The 25,656-nt window shown below is 40.1% G+C and overlaps 3 protein-coding genes, 1 long non-coding RNA gene and 1 pseudogene across 7 annotated transcripts; 3 read left to right on the top strand and 2 right to left on the bottom strand.

Annotated features, from left to right (window-relative positions):
- The first annotated feature begins 521 nt into the window (after positions 1–521).
- Positions 522–6,444, top strand: LOC104424967 (acyl-coenzyme A oxidase 3, peroxisomal). The gene is made up of 11 exons (XM_010037522.3): positions 522–1,233; positions 1,650–1,767; positions 1,908–2,015; positions 2,165–2,337; positions 2,427–2,526; positions 2,690–2,764; positions 2,889–3,019; positions 3,633–3,888; positions 4,761–5,012; positions 5,118–5,219; positions 5,862–6,444. Exons 1-11 carry the CDS (start codon positions 557–559, stop codon positions 6,108–6,110), a joined length of 2,241 nt encoding a protein of 746 aa, XP_010035824.2. The 5' UTR covers positions 522–556; the 3' UTR covers positions 6,111–6,444.
- Positions 6,445–6,991: 547 nt separating this feature from the next.
- LOC104424970 lies at positions 6,992–12,739 on the bottom strand. Its single transcript, XR_721571.3, has 4 exons — positions 12,410–12,739; positions 11,173–11,259; positions 8,164–10,701; positions 6,992–7,094 (listed from the first exon to the last, which is right to left on the bottom strand). It is a non-coding gene; the product is annotated as an uncharacterized LOC104424970 (long non-coding RNA).
- Positions 12,740–16,160: 3,421 nt separating this feature from the next.
- Positions 16,161–22,938, top strand: LOC104424971 (cyanidin 3-O-galactoside 2''-O-xylosyltransferase FGGT1). Its single transcript, XM_039304047.1, is given in 3 exon segments — positions 16,161–16,175; positions 21,374–21,495; positions 21,498–22,938. Coding segments are annotated over 2 exon segments (1,371 nt in total). The 5' UTR covers positions 16,161–16,175; positions 21,374–21,380; the 3' UTR covers positions 22,754–22,938.
- Positions 17,458–20,215, top strand: LOC108957261 (annotated as a pseudogene).
- A 29-nt stretch (positions 22,939–22,967) lies between the features above and the next one.
- LOC104424966 (OPA3-like protein) lies at positions 22,968–25,625 on the bottom strand. 4 transcript variants are annotated; one of them, XM_039304048.1, is made up of 5 exons: positions 25,355–25,625; positions 24,990–25,124; positions 24,074–24,160; positions 23,497–23,596; positions 22,968–23,124 (listed from the first exon to the last, which is right to left on the bottom strand). In XM_039304048.1, exons 1-5 carry the CDS (start codon positions 25,481–25,483, stop codon positions 23,102–23,104), a joined length of 474 nt encoding a protein of 157 aa, XP_039159982.1. In that variant the 5' UTR covers positions 25,484–25,625; the 3' UTR covers positions 22,968–23,101. The 4 variants fall into 4 exon arrangements, with proteins under 4 accessions (XP_039159982.1, XP_039159983.1, XP_010035822.1 ...); XM_039304049.1 differs by having other exon boundaries at positions 22,968–23,121; XM_010037520.3 differs by lacking the exon at positions 23,497–23,596.
- Positions 25,626–25,656: the final 31 nt, after the last annotated feature.

The following is a 25,656-nucleotide window of genomic DNA, read 5'->3' as shown; positions in this document are numbered from 1 at the left end:
GGCAGGCAGCCTGGATCCCCACAACATTAAATATTTTGATATAATTCGAAAATTATGTATAAAAAATATACAGATTAAATTGAATAATTTAAAAGTAATTAGTATTGCGAAATATTCTAAATCTACACACATATAAATTTACTCACAATTGATTTTTTAATCACAAAAAAATCTGAACGAATATAATTGTGATAAATTCTACTTTCAAATTGATAAGGTATATTATATATGATAGTTGATGGGTGTATCGATCTGAAATTTCAGATATATTAATTTGTGATTTTTTTTTGTAATGTTAATTCAATTTTACAAAAATTAATAAAAAAATAAAATTATCATAAACGTATCAGTTTTGTTACTATTAAGATTTTTTTGTAATAGTAACTCATTTAAAAGCTCATGGATTAGATTTTATATTGAATTAGATGTATTAATTTGACATTTTTTACGATAATTACCTAATTAAAAGTTCATATTTGGTCAAAATTTTGAAATCATTTTTCGGTGTCATTTATCTCCTGTCAAAAACAAATGGGTGATTGTTACTTGTTAGTCGATGAATGCACCCGTGGATCCCTACTCCGCCGGTTTTCCCAACCGACACGCCTCTCCAGTCTTCCTCCTTCCCCCGCCTTTAAAGCCACTTCTTCTCAGGCGGAAAAGTCAACATCTGTCCGGGTTACACTTCGCTTCTCGTTCGCCGGCGACGAAGCTCCGATCCCCTTCTCCTCGCTCCGTCGAGAGCCCTTCCGATTCCCCCCCTCCGACCATGGATCGAGCCTTTTGGCGCGCCCGCGTCATCAAGAACCACCTGACCCAAGACCCGTGTACCCAGACCCGTTCCCTTTCCGGCGCCCCCTGCCTCGACTACTCCCCGCCCGAGCTGGCCGAGCCGGCGGCCGCCTTCGACGTCGCCGCGATGCGGGCGCTCCTGGACGGCCACAACGTGGCGGAGCGGGACTGGCTGTTCGGGCTCATGACCCAGAGCAAGCTCTTCAACCCCCGGCGGGTGGGCGGCCGGGTGTTCGTCGCGCCGGACTACAACCAGTCGATGGAGCAGCAGCGGGAGATGACGATGAGGAGGATCGAGTTTCTGCTCGAGAGGGGCGTGTTCGAGGGGTGGCTCACGGCGGGCACCGCGGAGGGGGAGCTGCGGAAGTTGGCGCTGCAGGAGGTGGCCAACATATACGACCACTCGCTGGCGATCAAGTTCGGGGTCCACTTCTTCTTGTGGTGCGTCTCGCTTGTGTGGTTTTGAGTTTTTGCTTCGATGATGGAACCGCGATCGTGTTCTCGGGTAGTTGACTTTTAGTTAGCATTGGAGCAAGATGGTTATTTTCATGATGTTGGTACTCATTACTGTTGAACTCTGTACTTGGTCGGATACGATTATGGAGAATTGAATTGAATTCTCTGTTTTTTCTGTTCGTTGTCTGGCAATTTTCGCAGAGAGGGTAGAAATCTCTCTTTCGTGGCTCCGTAAGTCTCCTATGTTTTTCTGCATATGTTGTTTATGCGCTTGCTCTGCGTCCCGCATTACTTTTCTGCTTAGGTGAATGTGGTGCATCCGTTTGGGGTCTCGTATCCATTACCTAAGATTAGTGTGATTTTAAGGATGCTTACATCTGTTTGCTTTGATGGGATTTCAGGGGTGGCGCTATCCAATTTTTCGGCACAGAGCGGCACCACGTGAAGTGGTTGAGAGACACCGAGAATTATGTGGTCAAGGGTTGCTTTGCGATGACTGAATTGGGGCATGGGAGTAATGTATGCAACGTTGGTGAACTATGTTATGACCGACTCTCTTTTCTGATGGGTCCTATTTATGAGTGAATTCAATGTGTGTGTTATTCCTTGATGAGTTTTTGTTTAAACTGATTGCTTGGTATTGGGGTTTGTGCTGTCAGGTTCGAGGCATTGAAACAGTAACGACATATGATCCAAGGGCCAGGGAGTTTATTATTAACACTCCATGTGAGTCAGCACAGAAATATTGGATTGGAGGAGCAGCAAATGTAATGACACTTTTACTCGCAAAATAAAATTTGCTTGCAGTATGTAGCCATGAAATATGACACAGTGTCTTACTTTTTTATCGTATTTCTTTGTAGTGAAAGCACCGCGTGTCCTTACTATTAATATACTTTTTATTGTGGCTGTGCAGCATGCAACGCACACAGTGGCTTTTTCCCAGCTCAATATCAATGGGATCAATCAAGGGGTCCATGCATTTATAGTACAGATAAGAGATGCAGATGGCAACATCTGTCCTAACATACGTATAGCTGATTGTGGGCATAAAATTGGTCTGAATGGTGTCGACAATGGTCGGATATGGTAATTACTTGTTGTTCATCAGTGCAAATTTTGCTCACATGTGCATATCTTTGTATGGTCTAATAAGTTCCTTCAATGTGGTGGATTAGGTTTGATAACGTGCGGATTCCACGGGAGAACTTGTTGAATTCAGTGGCTGACATTTCACCAGATGGGGAATATCTTAGTGCTATTAAAGACCCTGATCAAGTAATTCACATCTAAAATTGCAGACATACAACTTTCTTACATTCTTTTTTGTTTTTTTGTTTTTTTGTTTTTCTTGACATGTTTGAGCTGGATAGCAGCAGGAGAGCATGTTTTATATGTTCAATGGAGTTTCTCAAGTGATAGTTGCACTTCTATTTTCCAGAGATTTGCAGCATTCTTGGCCCCATTAACAGCTGGGCGTGTAAATATTGCAGCCAGTGCAATTTACTCTGCCAAGGTAATTTTAGTTGAGTGCTTTTGTGAGTTTTATCGGTTATCAAGTTAACTTTAGAATTACTATGCGATGACTGGAGGTGAATGCTATACAAGCATCATGATGTATCTGATGTTCATTTTATCAGATTGGTTTGGCGATCGCCATACGGTATGCATTGTCGAGGCGAGCATTTTCAATTGCACCCAACCAGCCTGAAGTACTATTGCTGGACTACCCAAGTCATCAACAGAGACTCTTACCTCTCCTTGCAAAGACGTTAGTTTTCTCTCTTTAATTGAATTAATAGCTGGATGTCTGTGTTTCAATATCATGTCATGAGATGTGTTTTCTACATTGGTTGGATATTGTTAATATTCTATAAAAGACGGTATTTGCAAGTTGCAGCAGACTTTATTGTATAATTGTCACTCCCATCAAGTGACTTTGCCTTTTGGTTTAATTTAATCGCCGTGACGCATGGTTTCAATTTATCATGAATTATTTCAGCACCTTGTATCATTCCTAGAAATTGATATGACCTCCTTTCATTAGGTTTGCATTAGAAAAAATTGCAATATGTCCATTGCCCCATTGCTAAGCCTTTTTTACCCTTAAGTTCAAACCTTCTGGAATGTAATTTTTTAGCGTTGTGGGTTCCTTATACTTGTTGCCATTCAACAAGCACACGAGAAATGTCAAGCCAAATTTATCAGTTAATGAGTGCTTGTTTGAATCGCTAACTTTATTGGTGTGCATTAATTCATTAGCTATTATATGATCAGCCTAAAAATATATAACGCCTAACAGTAAAGTTCATAATTCTGAGTCGCTAGTTTGACAATTTGGCATATATTTGTGTTGTTCTGAGCATTATTCCATTCCATTGCAGATATGCAATGAGTTTCTCTGCTAACCACTTGAAGATGATTTACGTGAAGCGGACACCTGAATTGAACAAAACCATTCACATCCTCTCTAGCGCATTTAAGGCTTCATTTACCTGGCATAACATGCGGACTCTTCAGGAATGTCGTGAAGCTTGTGGAGGACAAGGCCTCAAGACTGAAAATCGCATTGGCCATTTGAAAGGTGAAAAAGATGTGCAGTCCACATTTGAAGGGGACAACAATGTTTTGATGCAACAGGTTGTCACCTTTAAATTCCTACTGCAAAAGGAAAAAACAAGTTAATTATTTTGAAGTACTTTAGTACATGAGGTGAATTTGTCTATTTGATTTGCTGTTCATTTTCTTTCTGATAGTGAGACCAAGGGAAATGAATATAAAATCATGTTTAGGATCTGTTAGTGTTTAATTCAGAATAGATTGAGTGCTTTTAACTGGTCACTGTTTATGTGGCAGTTAGGTTAAAAATTGGTGACATGACTTTGCAATTTCTATTCTGAACGGTCCTCTAGTTGTAATTTCTGTAAATATGAGCATGTTTGGGATGGTCCCTTTTTCTTCTTGTTTCCTACTTTTCTTAGGTCTCTATTTTTGTCTGAAGTAGTGAAAAGTGCAATAGACAATAAATTGCCATCCAAGGACATAAAATATATGTATAAGCAGCTTTTTTCATTTTAAACATCATTAGGACTGCAAAAGTTAGCATTTCAACTAGTTTTTCGTTTGTTTATTTTTACCTTTGATTCTCTAAAAAGGAAAATTGCAGAGCCGTAACCACAGACGGGTGCAAACATCTGTCACCCTGCAAAAAGTGGGAAAATGAACAAAAAGATCGTTTTAAATCTTGTTATATGTACTTGAAAAGGCCTCCATACCGGTTAAGACATGGAGCCCTGATATTTTTGTTGTTCCCTTTTCTTTTTATTCGTTACATGCTTGTAACACCTTGTTTCATCTCATGCTATATCTGTCTTATCAGCATGAACTACTCATCTTAGTTGGTAGTTTGCTTCTGTTTAATTTTACTTGCGATGCAATGGGTGATACTTCCTACTAATTATCTGTGCTCTTAAAAGGTTTTCTCAGTCGAATGTGTGCTATTGTGAATTCAGATAAGCAAGACACTCTTTGCTGAATATCTAGTGGCTCGGAAGAGAAATAAGCCATTTAAAGGGTTGGGATTGGAACACATGAATGGACCATGCCCTGTGCTACCGCAGCAGCTCCCCAGCACTGTGCTTAGAAGTGACCAGTTCCAGGTTGATGCCTTCCATGTGAGGGAGAGAGATTTATTGAATCGTTTTGCTGAGGAGATATTGCAACGTCAAGCACAAGGAGAAAGGAAAGAGCATGCATTGCTTTCAGTGAGTACATGTTATGTTGAAATGAAGAAATAACCCCCCCCCCAACTCTCTCTCTCTCTCTCTCTATAGCTATGTCTCTTAAATTGTTTTCTTTCACCATCCCAGAGTTACCAGCTTGCAGAAGACTTGGGTCGAGCTTTTTCAGAACGATGTGTACTGCAAAATTTTGTAGAAGTTGAAGAAAATTCACCAGCTGGTTCATTGAAGGTAAATATGCATTTATTCTCCCCAATACTGACATAACATTCACTTTGAGGAATGAGCAGTTTATTATTGGCCGGTTTGATAGGATTTAATGTAACTAAAATAACACAGTAGGCTATCTATGATTCAAATGAAAAAAAATAAAATAAGGAATTGATTGGAAAGTAAATCTGCTTCCCTTCTGGCATCTGGTTTCACAATCGTAATAAATGTGAAAAGTGCCAAAACACTAAGTAAGAAATGTTGGATGTTAATATCTTTGTGTCTAATCTTATGGTACTTAATTGGTGAAGCCTTCAGGAAGCTACCGTAAAAAAATCACTGCAAATGTCTAAAGCCCATCGTTTTAGCCAAAATTATAATGCACATTAAACATGTTCTTGATTTGTCGATGATGCCATGATTTCGGGTAGGTATCCATTAGAAAGAGGGTATTATATGCACCTTGAGTTGAAGATATTTGTTTCCCACGAATATTTTTTTTTTGCTTTCGTCCCCTTTATCTATGAATTAGATGACATGACAAGCTGTCCTGTAGTGCTAAGTATACAAGACTTATAAGCCTTGGAGTGCTTTATTGCGTGCCCTTTTGTGCACTGTGCTTTGGGCTGTACTGAATATGCAAATCTTTGTATTTATTGGCAGGACATGCTGGCTCTGCTGAGATCCATGTATGCCTTGACTTGCATGGAAGAGGATGCTTCATTCTTGCGGTATGGCTACTTATCCACCGAGAATGCCGCTGCTGTACGGAAGGAAGTGGCTAAACTCTGCAGCGAGTTGAGACCGCACGCACTCGCTTTGGTCAATTCCTTCGGCATTCCTGATGCTTTTCTGAGCCCTATAGCTTTTAATTGGGTTGAAGCAAATTCGTGGTCTTCAGTTCAACACTAGAGCTTGCTGGACACTGCCGATACCTAGTTGGCCAGAAAAAATTCGATGCATTGGTTGCTATATATTTTGTATCCAATAAATTCTCGGAAGAAAATGTGGTAGTCTTTCCTGCCACACACATCATGTAGTTTGCATCCTGATTATTTCTCTGGTTTCTTGTACTTGGGTCAACGACCCTCCTCATGGGAAAGTATACACTTGGTCATGGAATTTGTTTCCTACGTCGGTATGGATTTGATACGGGCAAGAAATTATCAATAATGGAAGAAAGTGGCTTTGTAATATTGGGCAATAAAAATATTCTGCTGAGCTTCGAAAGCTTTCATTTGACATATATTTTCAGCCGGTTGATAGTCGGTTCCTTCATTCTGGCTTTGCTCCCATGAAGCTTTTCCAAAAACAGTAGTTGTCTTTTATGCTGACTGAATGCCAGAAAATTGACCACAGTGCATGAAAATGCTTTAGCGTGTGAATTTGAAGCCAGCCATGAGAATTTCTTTATTGGCTTCTTCCCAACCGGGCTAAACATAGACCCGCTGTGATAGAGGTCAAACTGTCAAATGATGAATTGAAAAATGGTTAGATGAAGAGGAGATTGATTCCATAAAACCTGCGGGGTCGGGTGGAAGAGGCCGAAGCCTTCGAGTGTTCATTCACGGACCGTGGTCAGTTAACTCACCTCAAAATGCGCACAGTTCACGAGCTTTAAGTGACATATCGGTTGATACTACATGAATGTACCGAAAGCATTTATGTAGGGGTTGGAGCAACTGCCAAAAACAGATGACAGACTGCACCTGATGCTGCTTCCCCGAATTTTGGAGAAAATATAGCCAGCATAACAGATTCAGTTCTCTCTCCCTCCTCCTCCCTTTAATAGTCTCTTGATCTTCCTCTCTTGTCCTACAGAATCACCGTGCATTTTGACATTTCTGTCTAACGGGTATTCTTCTTGCTTTTCCTTCTTCTTTCCTGGATAGTTTCCTGCAATTTCATGTCGCACTGCGATGTGATAATCTTACAATGTCATCTTGTTCCTGTTCTATTATGTTTCTCTCTTACGTTTAATTCCTTGCCACAGTTTCCATAGTTGATTAGCAAAACATCTCACCCTACATACGCTTGTAGATAATGTTATAAAAATGCCAAATCTTGAAATACCAAACGTTAAATATTTACGATTTGCATGTTCTAAGCCAAGTTCTTTGTTTCCAAGTTCTATAGAAAACTCCCAAAAAAAGAAAAGGTCATTTTAGAATAAACAACTTAGGTTATGTTTGATCGTCCGGATTTCTAATCCAGGATAGGACTAGATAAGATAGAATATAAAATCCTTGAATTTTTCTATATCATATTCGCTATTTGGTGAATTGTAGTATTAAAATCGAATATATTCACATCATATCATGTACATTTTTTTTTAATATAAACAACATATCATTGTATGGTGAAAATCTCTCATGACACTATTCCTTAATTTATTTTTATTTTTATTTTATTTTTCCTCTTTTTAAAATTATTTTCTTTATTATTTCATTTTAACCATTTCATCATTCTTTAATAAGATTTTATTAAATAGTAAACCGTACTAACATACCTAAAATACAAAAATACCTAAAATATATAATAAATATAAATATATAATTTATAGATTTAATGTTTATTATAAGATACAATTAAAGTTGAATATATAAATTAAAATAAGATTAAATTAAAAATAATTTTAATTTTTAATTTCTTAAATTAGAATTCAAATATAATTAATATTGAAATATAATTTTAATTTTGTTAATTTAATAAGTTTGTTATTCGAGAAAAATAACTTTCCATTCATTTTTATCCCACCTCTCTCATGCGATAATTTTATCTTGCATATATCCCCTTATATCCGACTTTATCATATCCTTAGCAAACACTAAATATATGATAGGATAAATCATACAGCCTTAGTGTTTCGTATATTTTCGTAGTGTTCTTTCTTTGTTTTAATTTTAATCTTAATATGGAATGTCAATTCAAAATCAGTAAATTGTTAGAAGAGATTAGTCCTTACCTTACCATCTTTCTATATACAGTTGTCTTTAAAAGGTCAAATGAAATCATGTGATCAGTTGAGGTTTCAAGTTGCATGATCCTACGGATAGCTTGTGATCTGATGTTTCTTTTTCGGATCAAAGAGGTCACGACCGTGTCACAGGAGAGCTTTATGATAAAGTCATCTGCCACCGTCGTAATTCATGTTTGCTTTTCTTTTCCAAGCCAATCCTCAAATGCAACATCCTTGCAAAGTTTTGCTTGAGACGTGCCGTGGCAATACCTGAGGTCATGCATGATTACGAGGTCTCTAATTCTCTATTGGATTGGCCAGGATCATCATGGGTGAATCAAGACTGCACATTGCAATGTACCCCTGGTTGGCAATGGGCCACCTGACTCCATTCCTTCACCTTGCCAACAAGCTAGCCAAGAAAGGCCATAAGATCTCCTTCCTCATCCCTCCCAGGACCCGAGCCAAGCTGGAGCACTTCAACCGCCATCCCGACCTCATCACATTCATCCCGATCGCCATCCCTCACGTGGAGGGACTCCCTCCTGATGCAGAGACCACCTCCGACGTGCCCTACCCGCTCCACCCGCTCATCATGACCGCCATGGACCACACCGAGCCCACGGTTCGCCAACTCCTTCAGACCCTGAAGCCTCATTGTGTCTTCCATGACTTCACTCACTGGCTGCCCGCCATCGCACGTGACCTGGGGATCAAGTCAGTCCATTATTGCATCATCAGCCCTGTAACTGTCAGCTACACCCTATCTCCGGCAAGGCACCTCAGTGCACACAAGTTAACGGAGGCCGACTACATGGTCCCCCCAGCTGGCTACCCAAATTCATCAATCAAGCTCCACCTCCACGAGGCGAGAGCCCTGATCGCAATAAGGTACAAGACTTACGGCAGCAATATCGGGTTCTCAGATCGTATGTTCGCTGGATATGTTGAGTCCGACATACTGAGCTTTAGATCATGCCGAGAAATTGAGCAGCCCTACATTGAGTACCTGAAAAGCCAGTTTGGGAAGCCTGTTTTGCTTTCTGGACCGGTCATACCTGAGCCATCGACATCTGGTCTAGATGAGAAATGGGTTGAGTGGCTAGGAGATTTCAAGGATGGCTCAGTGATTTACTGTGCATTCGGAAGTGAATGCACAATGCAGAAGGATCAATTCCAAGAACTACTGCTGGGTTTAGAACTTACGGGATTGCCTTTCCTAGCAGCACTCAAGCCACCTTTCGGAACATCATCAATTGAGGAAGCCTTGCCCGAGGGATTCGAAGAAAGGGTTCAAGGACGGGGTACAGTCCATGGCGGTTGGGTACAACAACAGTTGATACTTCAGCACCCAGCCATTGGTTGCTTCATTACGCATTGTGGAACCAGCTCGACCATTGAAGCAATTGTCAACAAGTGTCAGCTCGTGCTATTGCCGCAAGTGGGGGATCAGATATTCAATGCGAGGATGATGGGCAACAACTTGAAGGTCGGAGTCGAAGTAGAGAAAGGCGAAGAAGATGGGCGCCTGACTAAGGAATCTGTGTGTAAGGCTGTGAATACAGTGATGGATGAAGGAGATGCATACGGGAACAAAGTGAGAGAGAACCATGCTAAGATTAGAGAAATTTTACTGGACAAAAAGCTTGAGTCCACTTATATAGATTGTTTTGATCAAGAGCTCCAAAATCTGCTCCATTGATGCATCCACTTTCAGCTGTCAAGGTTAGATGACCATTATTGCTGAACAGAAGAAGATGAGGAACACCAACTATGGAATTCCGTACGACAAGAAGCCCTTGTCCTATTTATACTGCTAAAGTTTTTTTCATGTTCATCACAAATGTAGAATAAGAGAAATGTCGAAATTACAAGTTATCATCAATAAAAGTGTTCATCTTTACATGTCAAAACACTTGCCATCTAGCAATCCAAACAATTTAGAATACAACCGACTTTAAGATTTCTGTTGTTCACACACACAAAGGCAAGCACGGGCACACATATACAACCAACATGAATTCCCAATAATTAAGTGACGACTAACCAACCCTTTTCAGGGATCCCCACGGAAGCCTTCTAAAGAAAGAACACATGTAAAAAGAATGACACGCAATTTGTAATCCGACATCGTTAATCATCAGAACGACCACCCAGGCAAACATCTAAAAGGCGTGTGAACAGTAACAGACAGAAACATAAGGAAAAATATTAGCAAAAGGAAACCAGGAAATTATTCAAATCATGCTTCATAGATTCTGTATTTGGGTACAATATAGTTTAATCTGTTTGACCCAATTAGTAAAAAAAATCAAGGCTCCAGCCAACTGATAGCTGTTCTATATTTGAGTTCACAAAATTGGTCAGTTATAGTGTGATCTATAAGTACAGAGATCAAGATGGTCCTGTACTCTCATTTACGGCTGTGCGTGTTTGCATTATACCAGTAAGTCCACATCCTTTGGCAAGTCGATCCAGTTCTTCAACTCTCTGTCTAAGTAGCTCAACTTCTCTAGCTAATTCTTCGTCTCTCCTTTTCATTGCCTACGCCATGGTACACAATGGATAAATAAGGAGAAAGAGCACGGAGCTGTCTATATATATGATGTAGCAAGCAACTTTGTCAGACCAGAACAAACATTTCTGTCATTCCTCAAGAAATTTGCTTTCACCACTACCATGTGAAATTAATAGTGCCGCAAAGTTGATTATGGAAGAAAATTCGGCAGTTAATAGTAGTCACTCAGGACAATAACGGATCATAAGAAAGTTTCTGACATTATATCCATGCTCCTTCAGCTGCTCAATTGACACTAAAATAAAACACCAAGTACCTTTATATGATGAAAGGTAAATTGACGAATGTTGCAACATTGCCAATTAGCCAAATACAATGTAATTTCAATGCATATGAAGCTTAAAACAAATTGATAGGCAAGCCTCACAGAAGCTTCTATGACAACCCAGAGAGAGAGGAAAAGGGAAGCAAGCAGGAAAACTCATATTGCTCGATACCTCTAGTTCCTGTCTGCGCAACTCCCCTTTTCTTGCCTCTGATCTAGAACTTCTTTAAACTTTAAATATAAGAGCTGCTCCGGCCACCTGAGGAAGTGCAAGAATCATTTAAGAACGCGAGAATGACCCAAGAAATGTGAGGTCATAACGGTGAGAAAATCAGTATCTTGAATATGCTTGCAGCTAGCACAGTCATCAATTTAGTATTTAACTGGATAGATATATCCCCTGTAGGAGCAACTTTCCAAAAGGAGGAAAACGGAAGTCCTCACTGAAAATTATGTAAAGCACACCCAGTATGACTGCAACCTTTCATTTTGACCAGCTATTGTGCAAAGGATGAACATTCAAGTAAATCACAGAGAGAGCTCATAACGGCTACAAATATTCATTGGACTCCAACAGGTAGAATGACCAGTAAAATGTGTCTCCGCCACATTTTCTTAACGTTCAAGAGAGACAAAAAAATACAGTTGACATGGGCAAACCTTTTTTCACAAGGTACTTTTGTTTTAAGGAAAACGAGCAGCACTTTGGTGTAAACCCAATGAAGGGACAAAAATATTAACCGTGACAATCTCTCGAATGCCAAGAAAAGCATAAAAGAATAACCTGAACAACAATTTCCCACAGTTATCCAATGCCCTCCTAAATCACATAAATGTTCCATACCTTCTTGAGAACAAAAAGTAACCATATCATGTAATCTCAAATGATTTTGAGGCTGCAACATAACTAAACACGCCACCACCCAAATATTCTTATTCATATCTCGCAGTCAAAAAAAGTTTCCTGATTTTGTTCCATCCTCTTGCGATAAGTTCCCCCGCAAGCATCAATCACCGCAAAATTCAAAAAGTATTAGTACATTCCGAGAACACAAACAGTTCACCAGCAAGATCAACAGCAGCCTGGACAGCCTTCTCTTTACTCAAAGGCCGTATGGCAACATCGGTTGCGCGACCATAAATGCGCCTTTGAATTTGCGTGGTAAACCTGTGATTTGCCTAATCGGAAACAGCAGGGGTTTCCAATCATCTACCGCCGGCAGTCCAACTTGCTCAAAAGTCACAAACGGAACACAAACAGGACCAAAGGTCCAAAACCCAATATCATGTTTCGCAGAAATTAATGATCAGAGACTAAGAACAACAAAAAATGACTCGACCCATGTGAGACGATTGCATAAAGAAGGCATCTTTAGCGACGAAAACGAGAGAGAGATCAAAAAGAAAACCTGGGCAAGATTGATGATGAACTGTCTGAACTTGGGGTGATGGGTGGCTTGTTTCTTGATGCGATTGGCGATGGGTTTGCTGAAGGTTTTCACGGCGAGGGTTCCTAACTTACCACCGGCAGTACCATCTCTCTCCTCTCTCGGATTCAGCGACGGAGCAAGAAGACAATGACATCACCCATTACGCTCCGCCGTCGCTGCGGGGGATGCTCCGCCGAAGGAGGGAGGCCGCGGAAATGCTTGTGCGCTCTGGCAGTCCTCTCTGCCACCGCTCTTGATAATTCTTTGTCGAGTCGGTGAAAAAAATACGAAAGTGATGTAAAGTGAAACGAGGAGTAATGCTGTTAAAAATCTCAAATTGGTGTCATGATATATCTATTGCAAAACAATTTCACCTCTCAAAAAACCTTAATTTGTTATAGTATAACACATTTACTCCTATATTAATTTCGCCTTTGAAGTTTCGAAATATACGTATGAATCAATATGGGAATATGGACAATGGAATATCAAGAACTCTAACTAGATTTTTAAGTAAAAACATAGATTGATACACCCTTATAAATGTTTTCTCCATTAGTAGTCTATTTGATTTTCTTTACAATGTATATATATCAACACACGTGGCAAATAACTACAAAATGAATTTTATACTTAATGAGTAGCAAAGTACTCGCTAATGAGATTCCTCTTTATAAATAAGTTTTTGTTGATGAGTGCTCCAATTATACTAGTTAAGCCCATATGTGTAATATATGTCATTTTTGAAGTTTTTTTTTTTTTTTGTGTAGAATCAATATATTAAAATAAAGATATTTCTCTATTAGTTATAAATAACAAAAGGCCACACGACCTCAATTCGATATTAGAGTGAACATCAATGGGAATTTCAATTTAGATTCACCATTATTATAAAAAAGCTACTAGAAGATAAGTATCGAGTTCCTTATTGGGTAACATATACTTGAAAGGTAAGTCCAAGGCTAGGACCAATAGTTTATCCACTCTCGAACAGCTCTCCCCTAGTCGCATCTCGCCTCCCCTGGCGGTAACTCAACTAACTCCATTTTCAATACTAGTCTCTCCACAATTCCGTTGATTCTCTAAAAAGGAAAATTGCAGAGCCGTAACCACAGATGGGTGCAAACATCTGTCACCCTGCAAAAAGTGGGAAAATGAACAAAAAGATCGTTCTAAATCTTGTTATATCTACTTGAAAAGGCCTCCATTGAACCGGTTAAGACATGGAGCCCTGATATTTTTGTTGTTCCCTTTTCCTTTTATGGGTTACATGCTTGTAACACCTTGTCCCATCTCATGCTATATCTGTCTTATCAGCATGAACTACTCATCTTAGTTGGTAGTTTGCTTCTGTATAATTTACTTGCGATGCAACAGTGATACTTCCTACTAATTATCTGTGCTCTTAAAAGGTTTTCTCAGTCGAATGTGTGCTATTGTAAATTCAGATAAGCAAGACGCTCTTTGCTGAATATCTAGCGGCTCGAAAGAGAAATAAGCCATTTAAAGGGTTGGGATTGGAACACATGAATGGACCATGCCCCGTGCTACTGCAGCAGCTCCCCAGCACTGTGCTTAGAAGTGGCCAGTTCCAGGTTGATGCCTTCCATGTGAGGGAGAGAGATTTATTGAATCGTTTTGCTGAGGAGATATTGCAACGTCAAGCACGAGGAGAAAGGAAAGAGCATGCATTGCTTTCGGTGAGCACATGTTATGTCGAAATGAAGAAATAACACCCCCCCAACTCTCTCTCACTCTCTTAAATTGTTTTTTCACCATCCCAGAGTTACCAGCTTGCAGAAGACTTGGGTCGAACTTTTCAGAACGATGTGTACTGCAAAAGTTCGTAGAAGTTGAAGAAAATTCACCAGCTGCTTCATTTATTCTCCCCAATACTGACATAACATTCACTTGGAGGAATGAGCAGTTTATTATTGGCCAGTTTGATAGGATTTAGTGTAACTAAAATAACACAGAAGGCTATCTATGATTTAAATGGAAAAAAATATGGAAATGATTGGAAAGTAGATCTGCTTCTCTTCTGGCATCTGGTTTCGCAGTCATAATAAATGTGAAAAGTGCCAAAACACTAAGTAAGAAATGTTAGACTTTAATATCTTTGTGTCTAATCTTATGGTACTTAATTGGTGAAGCCTTCAGGAAGCTACAGTAAAAAAATCACTGCAAATGTCTAAAGCCCATCGTTGTAGCCAAAATTATAATGCACAATAAACATGTTCTTGATTTGTCGATGACGCCATGATTTCGGGTAGGTATCCATTAAAAAGAGGGTATCATATGCACCTTGAGTTGAAGGATATTTGTTTCCACAATTTTTATTTTTTTTTGCTTTCGTCCCCTTTATCTATGAATTAGATGACATGACAAGCTGTCCTGTAGTGCTACGTATACGAGACTTATAAGCCTTGGAGTGCTTTATCGCGTGCGCTTTTGTGCACTGCACTGTGCTTTGGGCTGCACTGAATATGCAAATCTTTGTATTTATCCGCAGGACATGCTGGCTCTGCTGAGATCCATGTATGCCTTGACCTGCATGGAAGACGATGCTTCATTCTTGCGGTATGGCTACTTATCCACCGAGAATGCCGCTGATGTACGGAAGGAAGTGGCTAAACTCTGCAGCGAGTTGAGACCGCATGCGCTCGCTTTGGTCAATTCCTTCGGCATTCCTGATGCTTTTCTGAGCCCTATAGCTTTTAATTGGGTTGAAGCAAATTCATGGTTTTCAGTTCAACACTAGAGCTTGCTGGACACTGCCGATACCTAGTTGGCCAGAAAATATTCGATGCATTGGTTGCTATTTATTTTGTATCCAGTAAATTCTTGGAAGAAAATGTAGATTGTGTAGCTGAGGTTTCTGCTGTCTTTCCAGCCACACACATCATGAAGTTTGCATCCTGATTATTTCTCTGGTTTCTTGTACTTGGGTCAACGACCCTCCTCATGGCAAAGTATACACTTGGTCATGGAATTTGTTTCCTATGTTAGTATGGATTTGATATGGCCAAGAAATTATCAATAATGGAAGAAAGTGGCTTTGTAATATTGGGCAATAAAAATATTCTGCTGAGCTTCGAAAGCTTTCATTTGACATATTTTCAGCCGGTTGATGGTCAGTTCATTCTGGCTTTGCTCCCACGAAGCTTGTCCAATAACAGTAGTTGCCTTTTATGCTGACAGAATGCCAGAAAATTGACCACAGTGCATTAAAATGCTTTAGCATGTGAATTTGAACCCAGCCATGAGAATTTCTCTATTGGCTTCTTCCCAACCGAGCTAAACGTAAATCTGCTGTGATAGAGGTCAAACTGTGACAGGAGCTTCAAATTAGAATCAAATGATGACTATGAAAAATGGTTACATGAAGAGGAGGAGATTGATTCCAGAAAACCTGCAGAGTCGGGTAGAAGAGGCCGAAGCCTTCGAGGATTCATTCATGGAGCGCAGGCACCTCAAAATGTGCAGTTCACAAGCTTTAAGTGATATATCGGTTGATACGACGACTGACTACATGAATGTACCGAAAGCATTTATGTAGGGGTTGGAGCAACTGCAAAGAACAGATGACAGACTGCACCTATGCTGCTTCCACGAATTTTGGAGAAAATATAGCCAACATAACAGATTCAGTTCTTTCTGTCCCTCCTTCTCCCTTTAATAGTCTCGTGATCTTCCTCTCTTGTCCTACAGAATCACTGTGGATTTTGACATTTCTGTCCAACGGGTATTCTTCTTTCTTTTCCTTCTTCTTTCCTGGATAGTTTCCTGCAATTTCGTGTGGCATTGCGATGTGATAATCTCACAACGTCATCTTGTTCCTATTCTATTACGTTTCTCTCTTACTAATTGCGACGGGATGACTGTTGGCGGATGAGTGCACTAGTAGAAATTCATATAAGATTAGACATACTAATTTGAGATTTTTCATAATGATTATCCGATTAAAAATTGATGGGTCAGATTTCATATTTGGTCAAAAAATTTACGCCACTTCTCGGTGTCATTTTCTCTTATCAAAACCAAATGGATGACTGTTGGCCGGTGAGTGCATCAGTAGAAATTCATATTAAATTAGGTATACTAATTTGAGATTTTTCATAATGATCACCCTATTAAAAATTCATTATTGAGATTTCATATTTGGTCAAAGTTTTAACATCACTTTTCGATGTCATTATCTCTTACGCAACCAAATGGATGACTATTGGCCAGCGAGTGCACCAGTAAAAATTCATATTAGATTAGGTATACTAATTTGAGATTTTTCATAATGATCACCCCATTAAAAATTGATGCAACAGATTTCATATTTTGTCAAAGTTTTTACTTCACTTTTCGGTGTCATTTTCTCTCTTTAATTGCATTAATAGCTGGATGTCTGTGTTTCGATATCATGTCATGAGATGTGTTTTCTACATTGGTTGGATATTGTTAATATTCTATAAAAGACGGTATTTACAAGTTGCAGCAGACTTTATTGTATAATTGTCACTCTCATGAAGTGACTTTGCCTTTTGGTTTAATTTAATTACCGTGACACATGATTTCAATTTATTATGAATTATTTCAGCACCTTGTATCATTCATAGAAATTGATATGACCTCCTTTCATTAGCTTTGCATTAGAAAAAATTGCAATATGTCGATTGCCCCGTTGCTAAGCCTTTTTTACCCTTAAGTTCAAACCTTCTGGAATGTAATATTTTAGCGTTGTGGGTTCCCTATACTTGTTGCCATTCAACAAGCACGCGAGAAATGTCAAGCCAAATTTATCAGTTAATGAGTGCTTGTTTGAATCAAATTTATCAGTTAATGAGTGATTGTTTGAATCGCTAACTTTATTGGTGTGCATTATTTCATTAGCTATTATATGATCAGCCTAAAAATATATAACGCCTAACGGTAAAGTTCATAATTCTGAGTCGCTAGTTTGACAATTTGGCATATATTTATGTGGTTCTGAGCATTATTCCATTCCATTGTAGATATGCAATGAGTTTCTCCTTTGACCACTTGAAGATGATTTACGTGAAGCGGACACCTGAATTGAACAAAACCATTCACATCCTCTCTAGCGCGTTTAAGGCTTCATTTACCTGGCATAACATGCGGACTCTTCAGGAATGTCGTGAAGCTTGTGGAGGACAAGGCCTCAAGACTGAAAATCGTGTTGGCCATTTGAAAGGTGAAAAAGATGTGCAGTCCACATTTGAAGGGGACAACAATGTTTTGATGCAACAGGTTGTCACCTTTAAATTCCTACTGCAAAAGGGAAAAACAAGTTAATTATTTTGAAGTACTGTAGTACACGAGGTGAATTCGCCTGTTTGATTTGTTGTTCATTTTCTTTCTGATAGTGAGACCAAGGGAAATGGATATAAAATCATGTTTAGGATCTGTTAGTGTTTAATTCAGAATAGATTTGAGTGCTTTTTAACTGATCACTGTTTATGTGGTAGTTAGGTTAAAAATTAGTGACATGACTTTGCAACTTCTATTCTGAACGGCCCTCTAGTTGTAATTTCTGTAAATATGAGCATGTTTGGGATGGTCAGCACTCTTCCTCTCTTCTCTTTTTTTCTGCAGTTTTCTTTGGATGGTCACTTTTTCTTCTTGTTTCCTACTTTTCTTAGGTCTCTATTTTTGTCTGAAGTAGTGAAAAGTGCAATAGACAATGAATTGCCATCCAAGGACGTAAAATATATGTATAAGCAGCTTTTTTTCATTTTTATCATCATTAGGCTGCAAAAGTTAACATTTCGACTAGTTTTTCGTTTGTTTATTTTTATCTTTGATTCTCTAAAACGGAAAATTGCAGAGCCGTAACCACAGATGGGTGCAAACATCTGTCACCCTGCAAAAAGTGGGAAAATGAACAAAAAGATCGTTCTAAATCTTGTCATATGTACTTGAAAAGGCCTCCATTGAACCGGTTAAGACATGGAGCCCTCATATTTTGTTTGTTCCCTTTTCCTTTTATGGGTTACATGCTTGTAACACCTTGTTCCATCTCATGCTATAACTGTCTTATCAGCATGAACTACTCATTTTAGTTGGTAGTTTGCTTCTGTATAATTTACTTGCGATGCAATAGGTGATACTTCCTACTAATTATCTGTGCTCTTATAAGGTTTTCTCAGTCGAATGTGTGCTATTGTAAATTCAGATAAGCAAGACGCTCTTTGCTGAATATCTAGCGGCTCGAAAGAGAAATAAGCCATTTAAAGGGTTGGGATTGGAACACATGAATGGACCATGCCCCGTGCTACCGCAGCAGCTCCCCAGCACTGTGCTTAGAAGTCGTGAGTTCCAGGTTGATGCCTTCCATGTGAAGGAGAGAGATTTATTGAATCGTTTTGCTGAGGAGATATTGCAACGTCAAGCACGAGGAGAAAGGAAAGAGCATGCATTGCTTTCGGTGAGTACATGTTATGTCGAAATGAAGAAATAACCCCCCCCAACTCTCTCTCTCTCTCTCTCTTAAATTGTTTTCTTTGACCATCCCAGAGTTACCAGCTTGCAGAAGACTTGGGTCGAGCTTTTTCAGATCGATGTGTACTGCAAAATTTCGAGAAGTTGAAGAAAATTCACCAGCTGGTTCATTGAGGGTAATTCTGCATTTATTCTCCCCAATACTGACATAACATTCACTTGGAGGAATGAGCAGTTTATTATTGGCCAGTTTGATAGGATTTAGTGTAACTAAAATAACACAGTAGGCTATCTATGATTTAAATGGAAAAAAATATGGAAATGATTGGAAAGTAGATCTGCTTCTCTCTTGCATCTGGTTTCGCAGTCATAATAAATGCGAAAAGTGCCAAAACACTAAGTAAGAAATGTTGGACGTTAATATCTGTGTCTAATCTTATGGTACTTAATTGGTGAAGCCTTCAGGAAGCTACAGTAAAAAAATCACTGCAAATGTCTAAAGCCCATCGTTGTAGCCAAAGTTATAATGCACATTAAACATGTTCTTGTTTACACGATTTTTTTTTTTTTTGCTTTCGTCCCCTTTATCTATGAATTAGATGACATGACAAGCTGTCCTGTAGTGCTAAATATACGAGACTTATAAGCCTTGGAGTGCTTTATCGCGTGCGCTTTTGTGCACTGTGCTTTGGGCTGTACTGAATATGCAAATCTTTGTATTTATCTGCAGGACATGCTGGCTCTGCTGAGATCCATGTATGCCTTGACCTGCATGGAAGAGGATGCATCATTCTTGCCGTATGGCTACTTATCGACTGAAAATGCCGCTGCTGTACAGAAGGAAGTGGCTAAACTCTGCAGTGAGTTGAGACCGCACACGCTCGCTTTTGTCAATTCCTTCGGCATTCCTGATGCTTTTCTGAGCCCTATAGCTTTTAATTGGGTTGAAGCAAATTCATGGTCTTCAGTTCAACACTAGAGCTTGCTGGACACCGCCGATATGTAGTTGGCCAGAAAAAATTCGATGCATTGGTTGCTATTTATTTTGTATCCAATAAATTCTCGGAAGAAAATGTAGATTGTGTAGCTGAGGTTTCTGCTGTCTTTCGTGCCACACACATCATGTAGTTTGCATCCTGATTATTTCTCTGGTTTCTTGTACTTGGGTCAACGACCCTCCTCATGGGAAAGTATACACTTGGTCATGGAATTTATTTCCTACGTCAGTGTGGATTTGATATGGCCAAGAAATTATCAATAATGGAAGAAAGTGGCTTTGTAATATTGGGCAATAAAAATATTCTGCTGAGCTTCGAAAGCTTTCATTTGACATATTTTCAGCCGGTTGATGGTCAGTTCATTCTGGCTTTGCTCCCACGAAGCTTGTCCAATAACAGTAGTTGCCTTTTATGCTGACAGAATGCCAGAAAATTGACCACAGTGCATTAAAATGCTTTAGCATGTAAATTTGAACCCAGCCATGAGAATTTCTCTATTGGCTTCTTCCCAACCGGGCTAAACGTAAATCTGCTGTGATAGAGGTCAAACTGTGACAGGAGCTTCAAATTAGAATCAAATGATGACTCTGAAAAATGGTTAGATGAAGAGGAGGAGATTGATTCCAGGAAACCTGCAGAGTCGGGTGGAAGAGGCCGAAGCCTTCGAGGGTTCATTCATGGAGCGCGTTCAGTTAAGGCACCTCAAAATGTGCAGTTCACCAGCTTTAAGTGACATATCCGTTGATACAACGACCGACTACATGAATGTACGGAAAGCATTTATGTAGGGGTTGGAGCAACTGCAAAGAACAGATGACAGACTGCACCTATGCTGCTTCCACGAATTTTGGAGAAAATATAGCCAACATAACAGATTCAGTTCTTTCTGTCCCTCCTTCACCCTTTAATAGTCTCTTGATCTTCCTCCCTTGTCCTACAGAATCGCTGTGCATTTTGACATTTCTGTCCGACGGGTACTCTTCTTGCTTTTCCTTCTTCTTTCCTTGATAGTTTCCTGCAATTTTGTGTCACACTGCGATGTGATAATCTCACAACGTCATCCTGTTCCTGTTCTATTACATTTCTCTCTTACGTTTAATTCCTTGCCGTAGTTTCCATAATTGATTAGCAAAACATCTCACCCTACATACGCTTTTAGATAATGTTATAAAAATGCTTACCATCTTTCTATATATAGTTGTCTTTAAAGGTAAAATGACATCATGTGATCAGTTGAGGCTTCAAGTTGCACAATCCTAAAAATAGCTCGTGATCTGTTGTTTCTTTTTGGGATCAAAGAGGTCATGACCGTGTTACAGGAGAGCTTTATGATAAAGTCATCTGCCACCGTCGTGGTTCATGTTTGCTTTTCTTTTCCAAGCAAATCCTCAAATGCAACATCCTTGCAAAGTTTTGCTTGAGACGTGCCGTGGCAATATCTGAAGGTCATGCATGATTACGAGGTCTTTTAATTCTCTATTGGATTGGCCAGGATCATCATGGGTGAATCAAGACTGCACATTGCAATGTACCCCTGGTTGGCAATGGGCCACCTAACTCCATTCCTTCACCTTGCCAACAAGCTAGCCAAGAAAGGCCACAAGATCTCCTTCCTGTCCCTCCCAGGACCCAAGCCAAGCTGGAGCACTTCAACCGCCATCCCGACCTCATCACATTCGTTCCGATCACCATCCCTCACGTGGAGGGACTCCCTCCTGATGCAGAGACCACCTCCGACGTGCCCTACCCGCTCCACCCGCTCATCATGACCGCCATGGACCACACCGAGCCCACGGTTCGCCAACTCCTTCAGACCCTGAAGCCTCATTGTGTCTTCCATGACTTCACTCACTGGCTGCCCGCCATCGCACGTGACCTGGGGATCAAGTCAGTCCATTATTGCATCATCAGCCCCGTAACTGTCAGCTACACCCTATCTCCGGTGAGGCACCTCAGTGCTCACAAGTTAACGGAGGCCGACTACATGGTCCCCCCAGCTGGCTACCCAAATTCATCAATCAAGCTCCACCTCCACGAGGCGAGAGCCCTGATCGCAATAAGGTACAAGACTTACGGCAGCAATATCGGGTTCTCAGATCGTATGTTCGCTGGATATGTTGAGTCCGACATACTGAGCTTTAGATCATGCCGAGAAATTGAGCAGCCCTACATTGAGTACCTGAAAAGCCAGTTTGGGAAGCCTGTTTTGCTTTCTGGACCGGTCATACCTGAGCCATCGACATCTGGTCTAGATGAGAAATGGGTTGAGTGGCTAGGAGATTTCAAGGATGGCTCAGTGATTTACTGTGCATTCGGAAGTGAATGCACAATGCAGAAGGATCAATTCCAAGAACTACTGCTGGGTTTAGAACTTACGGGATTGCCTTTCCTAGCAGCACTCAAGCCACCTTTCGGAACATCATCAATTGAGGAAGCCTTGCCCGAGGGATTCGAAGAAAGGGTTCAAGGACGGGGTATAGTCCACGGCGGTTGGGTCCAACAACAGTTGATACTTCAGCACCCAGCCATTGGTTGCTTCATTACGCATTGCGGAACCAGCTCGACCATTGAAGCACTTGTCAATAAGTGTCAGCTAGTGCTATTGCCACAAGTGGGCGATCAGATATTCAATGCGAGGATGATGGGCAACAACTTGAAGGTCGGAGTCGAAGTAGAGAAAGGCGAAGAAGATGGGCGCCTGACTAAGGAATCTGTGTGTAAGGCTGTGAATACAATGATGGATGAAGGAGATGCATACGGGAACGAAGTGAGAGAGAACCATGCTAAGATTAGAGAAATTTTACTGGACAAAAAGCTTGAGTCCACTTATATGGATTGTTTTGATCAAGAGCTCCAAAATCTGCTCCATTGATCCTTCAACTTTCAGCTGTCAACGTTAGATGACCATTATTGCTGAACAGAAGAAGATGATGAGGAACACCAACCATGGAATTCCGTACGACAAGAAGCCCTTGTCCTATTTATACTGCTAAAGTTTTTTTTCTTGTTCATCACAAATATAGAATAAGAGAAATGTCGAAATTACAAGTTATCATCTTCATCTTTACATGTCAAAACACTTGCCATCTAGCAATTCAAACAATTTACAATACAACTGACCTTAAGATTTCTGTTGTTCATACACACAAAGGCAAGCACGTGCGCACATATACAATCAACATGAATTTACCACGATTTAGTGACGACTAACCAACCCTTTTCAGGAATCCCCACGGAAGCCTTCTGAAGAAAGAACACGTGTAAAAAGAATGACACACAATTTGTAATCCGACATCATTAATCATCAGAACGACCACCCAGGCGAACATCTAAAAGGCGTATGAACAGTAACAGACAGAAACATAAGGAAAAATATTAGCCAAAGGAAACAAGTAAATTATTCAAATCATGCTTCACAGATTCTGTATTTGGGTACAATGTAGTTTAATCTGCTTGACCCAATTAGTGAAAAAAATCAAGGCTCCAGCCAACTGATAGCCGTTCTATATTTGAGTTCACAAAATTGGTCAGTTATAGTGTGATCTATAAGTACAGAGATCAAGATGGTCCTGTACTCTCATTTACGGTTGTGGGTTGTGCGTGTTTGCATTATACCAGTAAGTCCACGTCCATTGGCAAGTCGATCCAGTTCTTCAACTCTCTGTCTAAGTAGCTCAACTTCTCTAGCTAATTCTTCATCTCTCCTTTTCATTGCCTACGCCATGGTACACAATGGATTAATAAGGAGAAAGAGCACGGAGCTGTCTATATATATGATGTAGCAAGCAACTTTGTCAGACCAGAACAAACATTTCTGTCATTCCTGAAGAAATTTGCTTTAGCCACTACCATGTGAAATTAATAGTGCCGCAAAGTTGATTATGGAAGAAAATTCGGGAGTTAATAGTAGTCACTCAGGACAATAACAGATCATAAGAAAGTTTCTGACATTATATCCATGCATGCTCCTTCAGCTGCTCAATTGACACTAATATAAAACACCAAGTACCTTTATTTGATGAAAGGTAAATTGACAAATGTTGCAACATAGCCAATTAGCCAAATACAATGTAATTTCAATGCATATGAAGCTTAAAACAAATTGATAGGCAAGCCTCACAGAAACTTCTACAACAACCCAGAGAGAGAAAGGAAAAGGGAAGCAAGCAGGAAAACTCATATTGCTGGATACCTCTAGTTCCTGTCTGCGCAACTCCTCTTTTCTTGCCTCTGATCTAGAACTTCTTTGGACTTCGAATATAAGAGCTGCTCCAGCCACCTGAGGAAGTGCAAGAATCATTTAAGAATGCGAGAATGACCCAAAAAATGGGAGGTCATAACAGTGAGAAAATCAGTATCTTGAATATGCTTGCAGCTAGCACAGTCATCAATTTAGCATTTAACTGGATAGATATATCCCCTGTAGGAGCAACTTTCCAAAAGGAGGAAAACGGAAGTCCTCACTGAAAATTATGTAAAGCACACCCTGTATGACTGCAACCTTTCATTTTGACAAGCTATCGTGCAAAGGATGAACATTCAAGTAAATCACAGAGAGAGCTCATAACAGCTACAAATATTCATTGGACTTATCCAACAGGTAGAATGACCAGTAAAATGTGTCTCTGCCACATTTTCTTAACGTTCAAGAGGGACAACAAATACAGTTGACATCAGCAAACCCTTTTTCACAAGTACTTCTGTTTTAAGGAAAATGAGAAGCACTTTGTTGTAACCCAAATTAAGGGACGAAAATATTAACCGTGAAAATCTCTCAAATGCCAAGAAAAGCATAAAAGACTAACCTGAACAACAATTTCCCTAAGTTATCCAATACACTCCTAATCAAATACATGTTCCATACCTTCTTGAGAACAAAAAGTAACCATATCATGTAATCTCAAATGATTTTGAGGCTGCAACATGACTAAACAGGCCACCACCCAAATATTATTATTCCTATCTCAGAGTCAAAAAAAGGTTTCCCGATTTTGTTCCATTCATATCCTCTCTCACTATAAGTTTGCGCGCAAGCATCAATCACCACAAAATTCAATTGCCAGCACATCTGGAGAAGGAATAGGAAATGGTAAAGTATTAGTACATACCGAGAACACAAACAGTTCACCAGCAAGATCAGCAGCAGCCTGGACAGCCTTCTCTTCATTCAGAGGCCGTATGGCAACATCGGTTGCGCGACCGTAAATGCGCCTTTGAATTTGTGTGGTGAACCTGTGATTTGCCTAATCGGAAACAACAGGGGTTTCCCAATCATCTACCGCTGGCAGTCCAACTTGCTCAAAAGTCACAAACAGAACACAGACAGGACCAAAGGTCCAAAACCCAATACCACGCTCGCAGAAATTAATGATCAGAGACTAAGAACAACAAAAAATGATTCGACCCATGTGAGACGATTGCATAAAGAAGGCATCTTTATCGACGAAAACGAGAGAGAGATCAAAAAGAAAACCTGGGCAAGATTGATGATGAACTGTCTGAACTTGGGGTGATGGGTGGCTTGTTTCTTGATGCGATTGGCGATGGGTTTGCTGAAGGTTTTCACGGCGAGGGTTCCTAACTTCACCACCGGCAGTGCCATCTCTCTCCTCTCCCGGATTCAGCGACGGAGCAAGAAGACAATGACATCACCCTTTACGCTCCGCCGTCGCTGCGGGGGATGCTCCGCCGAAGGAGGGAGGCTGCGGAAATGCTTGTGCGCTCTGGGAGTCCTCTTCACTCCGTTCTTGATGATTCTTTGTGGAGTGGATGAAA

Source organism: Eucalyptus grandis, chromosome 11, assembly GCF_016545825.1.
Source record: "Eucalyptus grandis isolate ANBG69807.140 chromosome 11, ASM1654582v1, whole genome shotgun sequence".
Classification (NCBI taxonomy): Eukaryota; Viridiplantae; Streptophyta; class Magnoliopsida; order Myrtales; family Myrtaceae; genus Eucalyptus; species Eucalyptus grandis.
The sequence above is the reverse complement of the archived record's forward strand: the minus strand, read 5'-3'. Positions and strand labels throughout refer to the sequence as shown.

Excerpts from the sequence above, each read along its gene's own strand:
- LOC104424966 (XM_010037519.3), bottom strand. The coding sequence starts at position 25,483 with ATGGCACTGCCGGTGGTGAAGTTAGGAACCCTCGCCGTGAAAACCTTC. Across the intron at positions 25,125-25,354 it reads TCATCATCAATCTTGCCCAG|GCAAATCACAGGTTCACCAC; the intron begins GTTTTCTTTTTG and ends GTTTCCGATTAG. Across the intron at positions 23,597-24,073 it reads TGCGCAGACAGGAACTAGAG|GCAATGAAAAGGAGAGATGA; the intron begins GTATCCAGCAAT and ends ACCATGGCGTAG.
- LOC104424967 (XM_010037522.3), top strand. The coding sequence starts at position 557 with ATGAATGCACCCGTGGATCCCTACTCCGCCGGTTTTCCCAACCGACAC. Across the intron at positions 3,889-4,760 it reads ACAATGTTTTGATGCAACAG|ATAAGCAAGACACTCTTTGC; the intron begins GTTGTCACCTTT and ends TTGTGAATTCAG. Across the intron at positions 5,013-5,117 it reads AAGAGCATGCATTGCTTTCA|AGTTACCAGCTTGCAGAAGA; the intron begins GTGAGTACATGT and ends TCACCATCCCAG.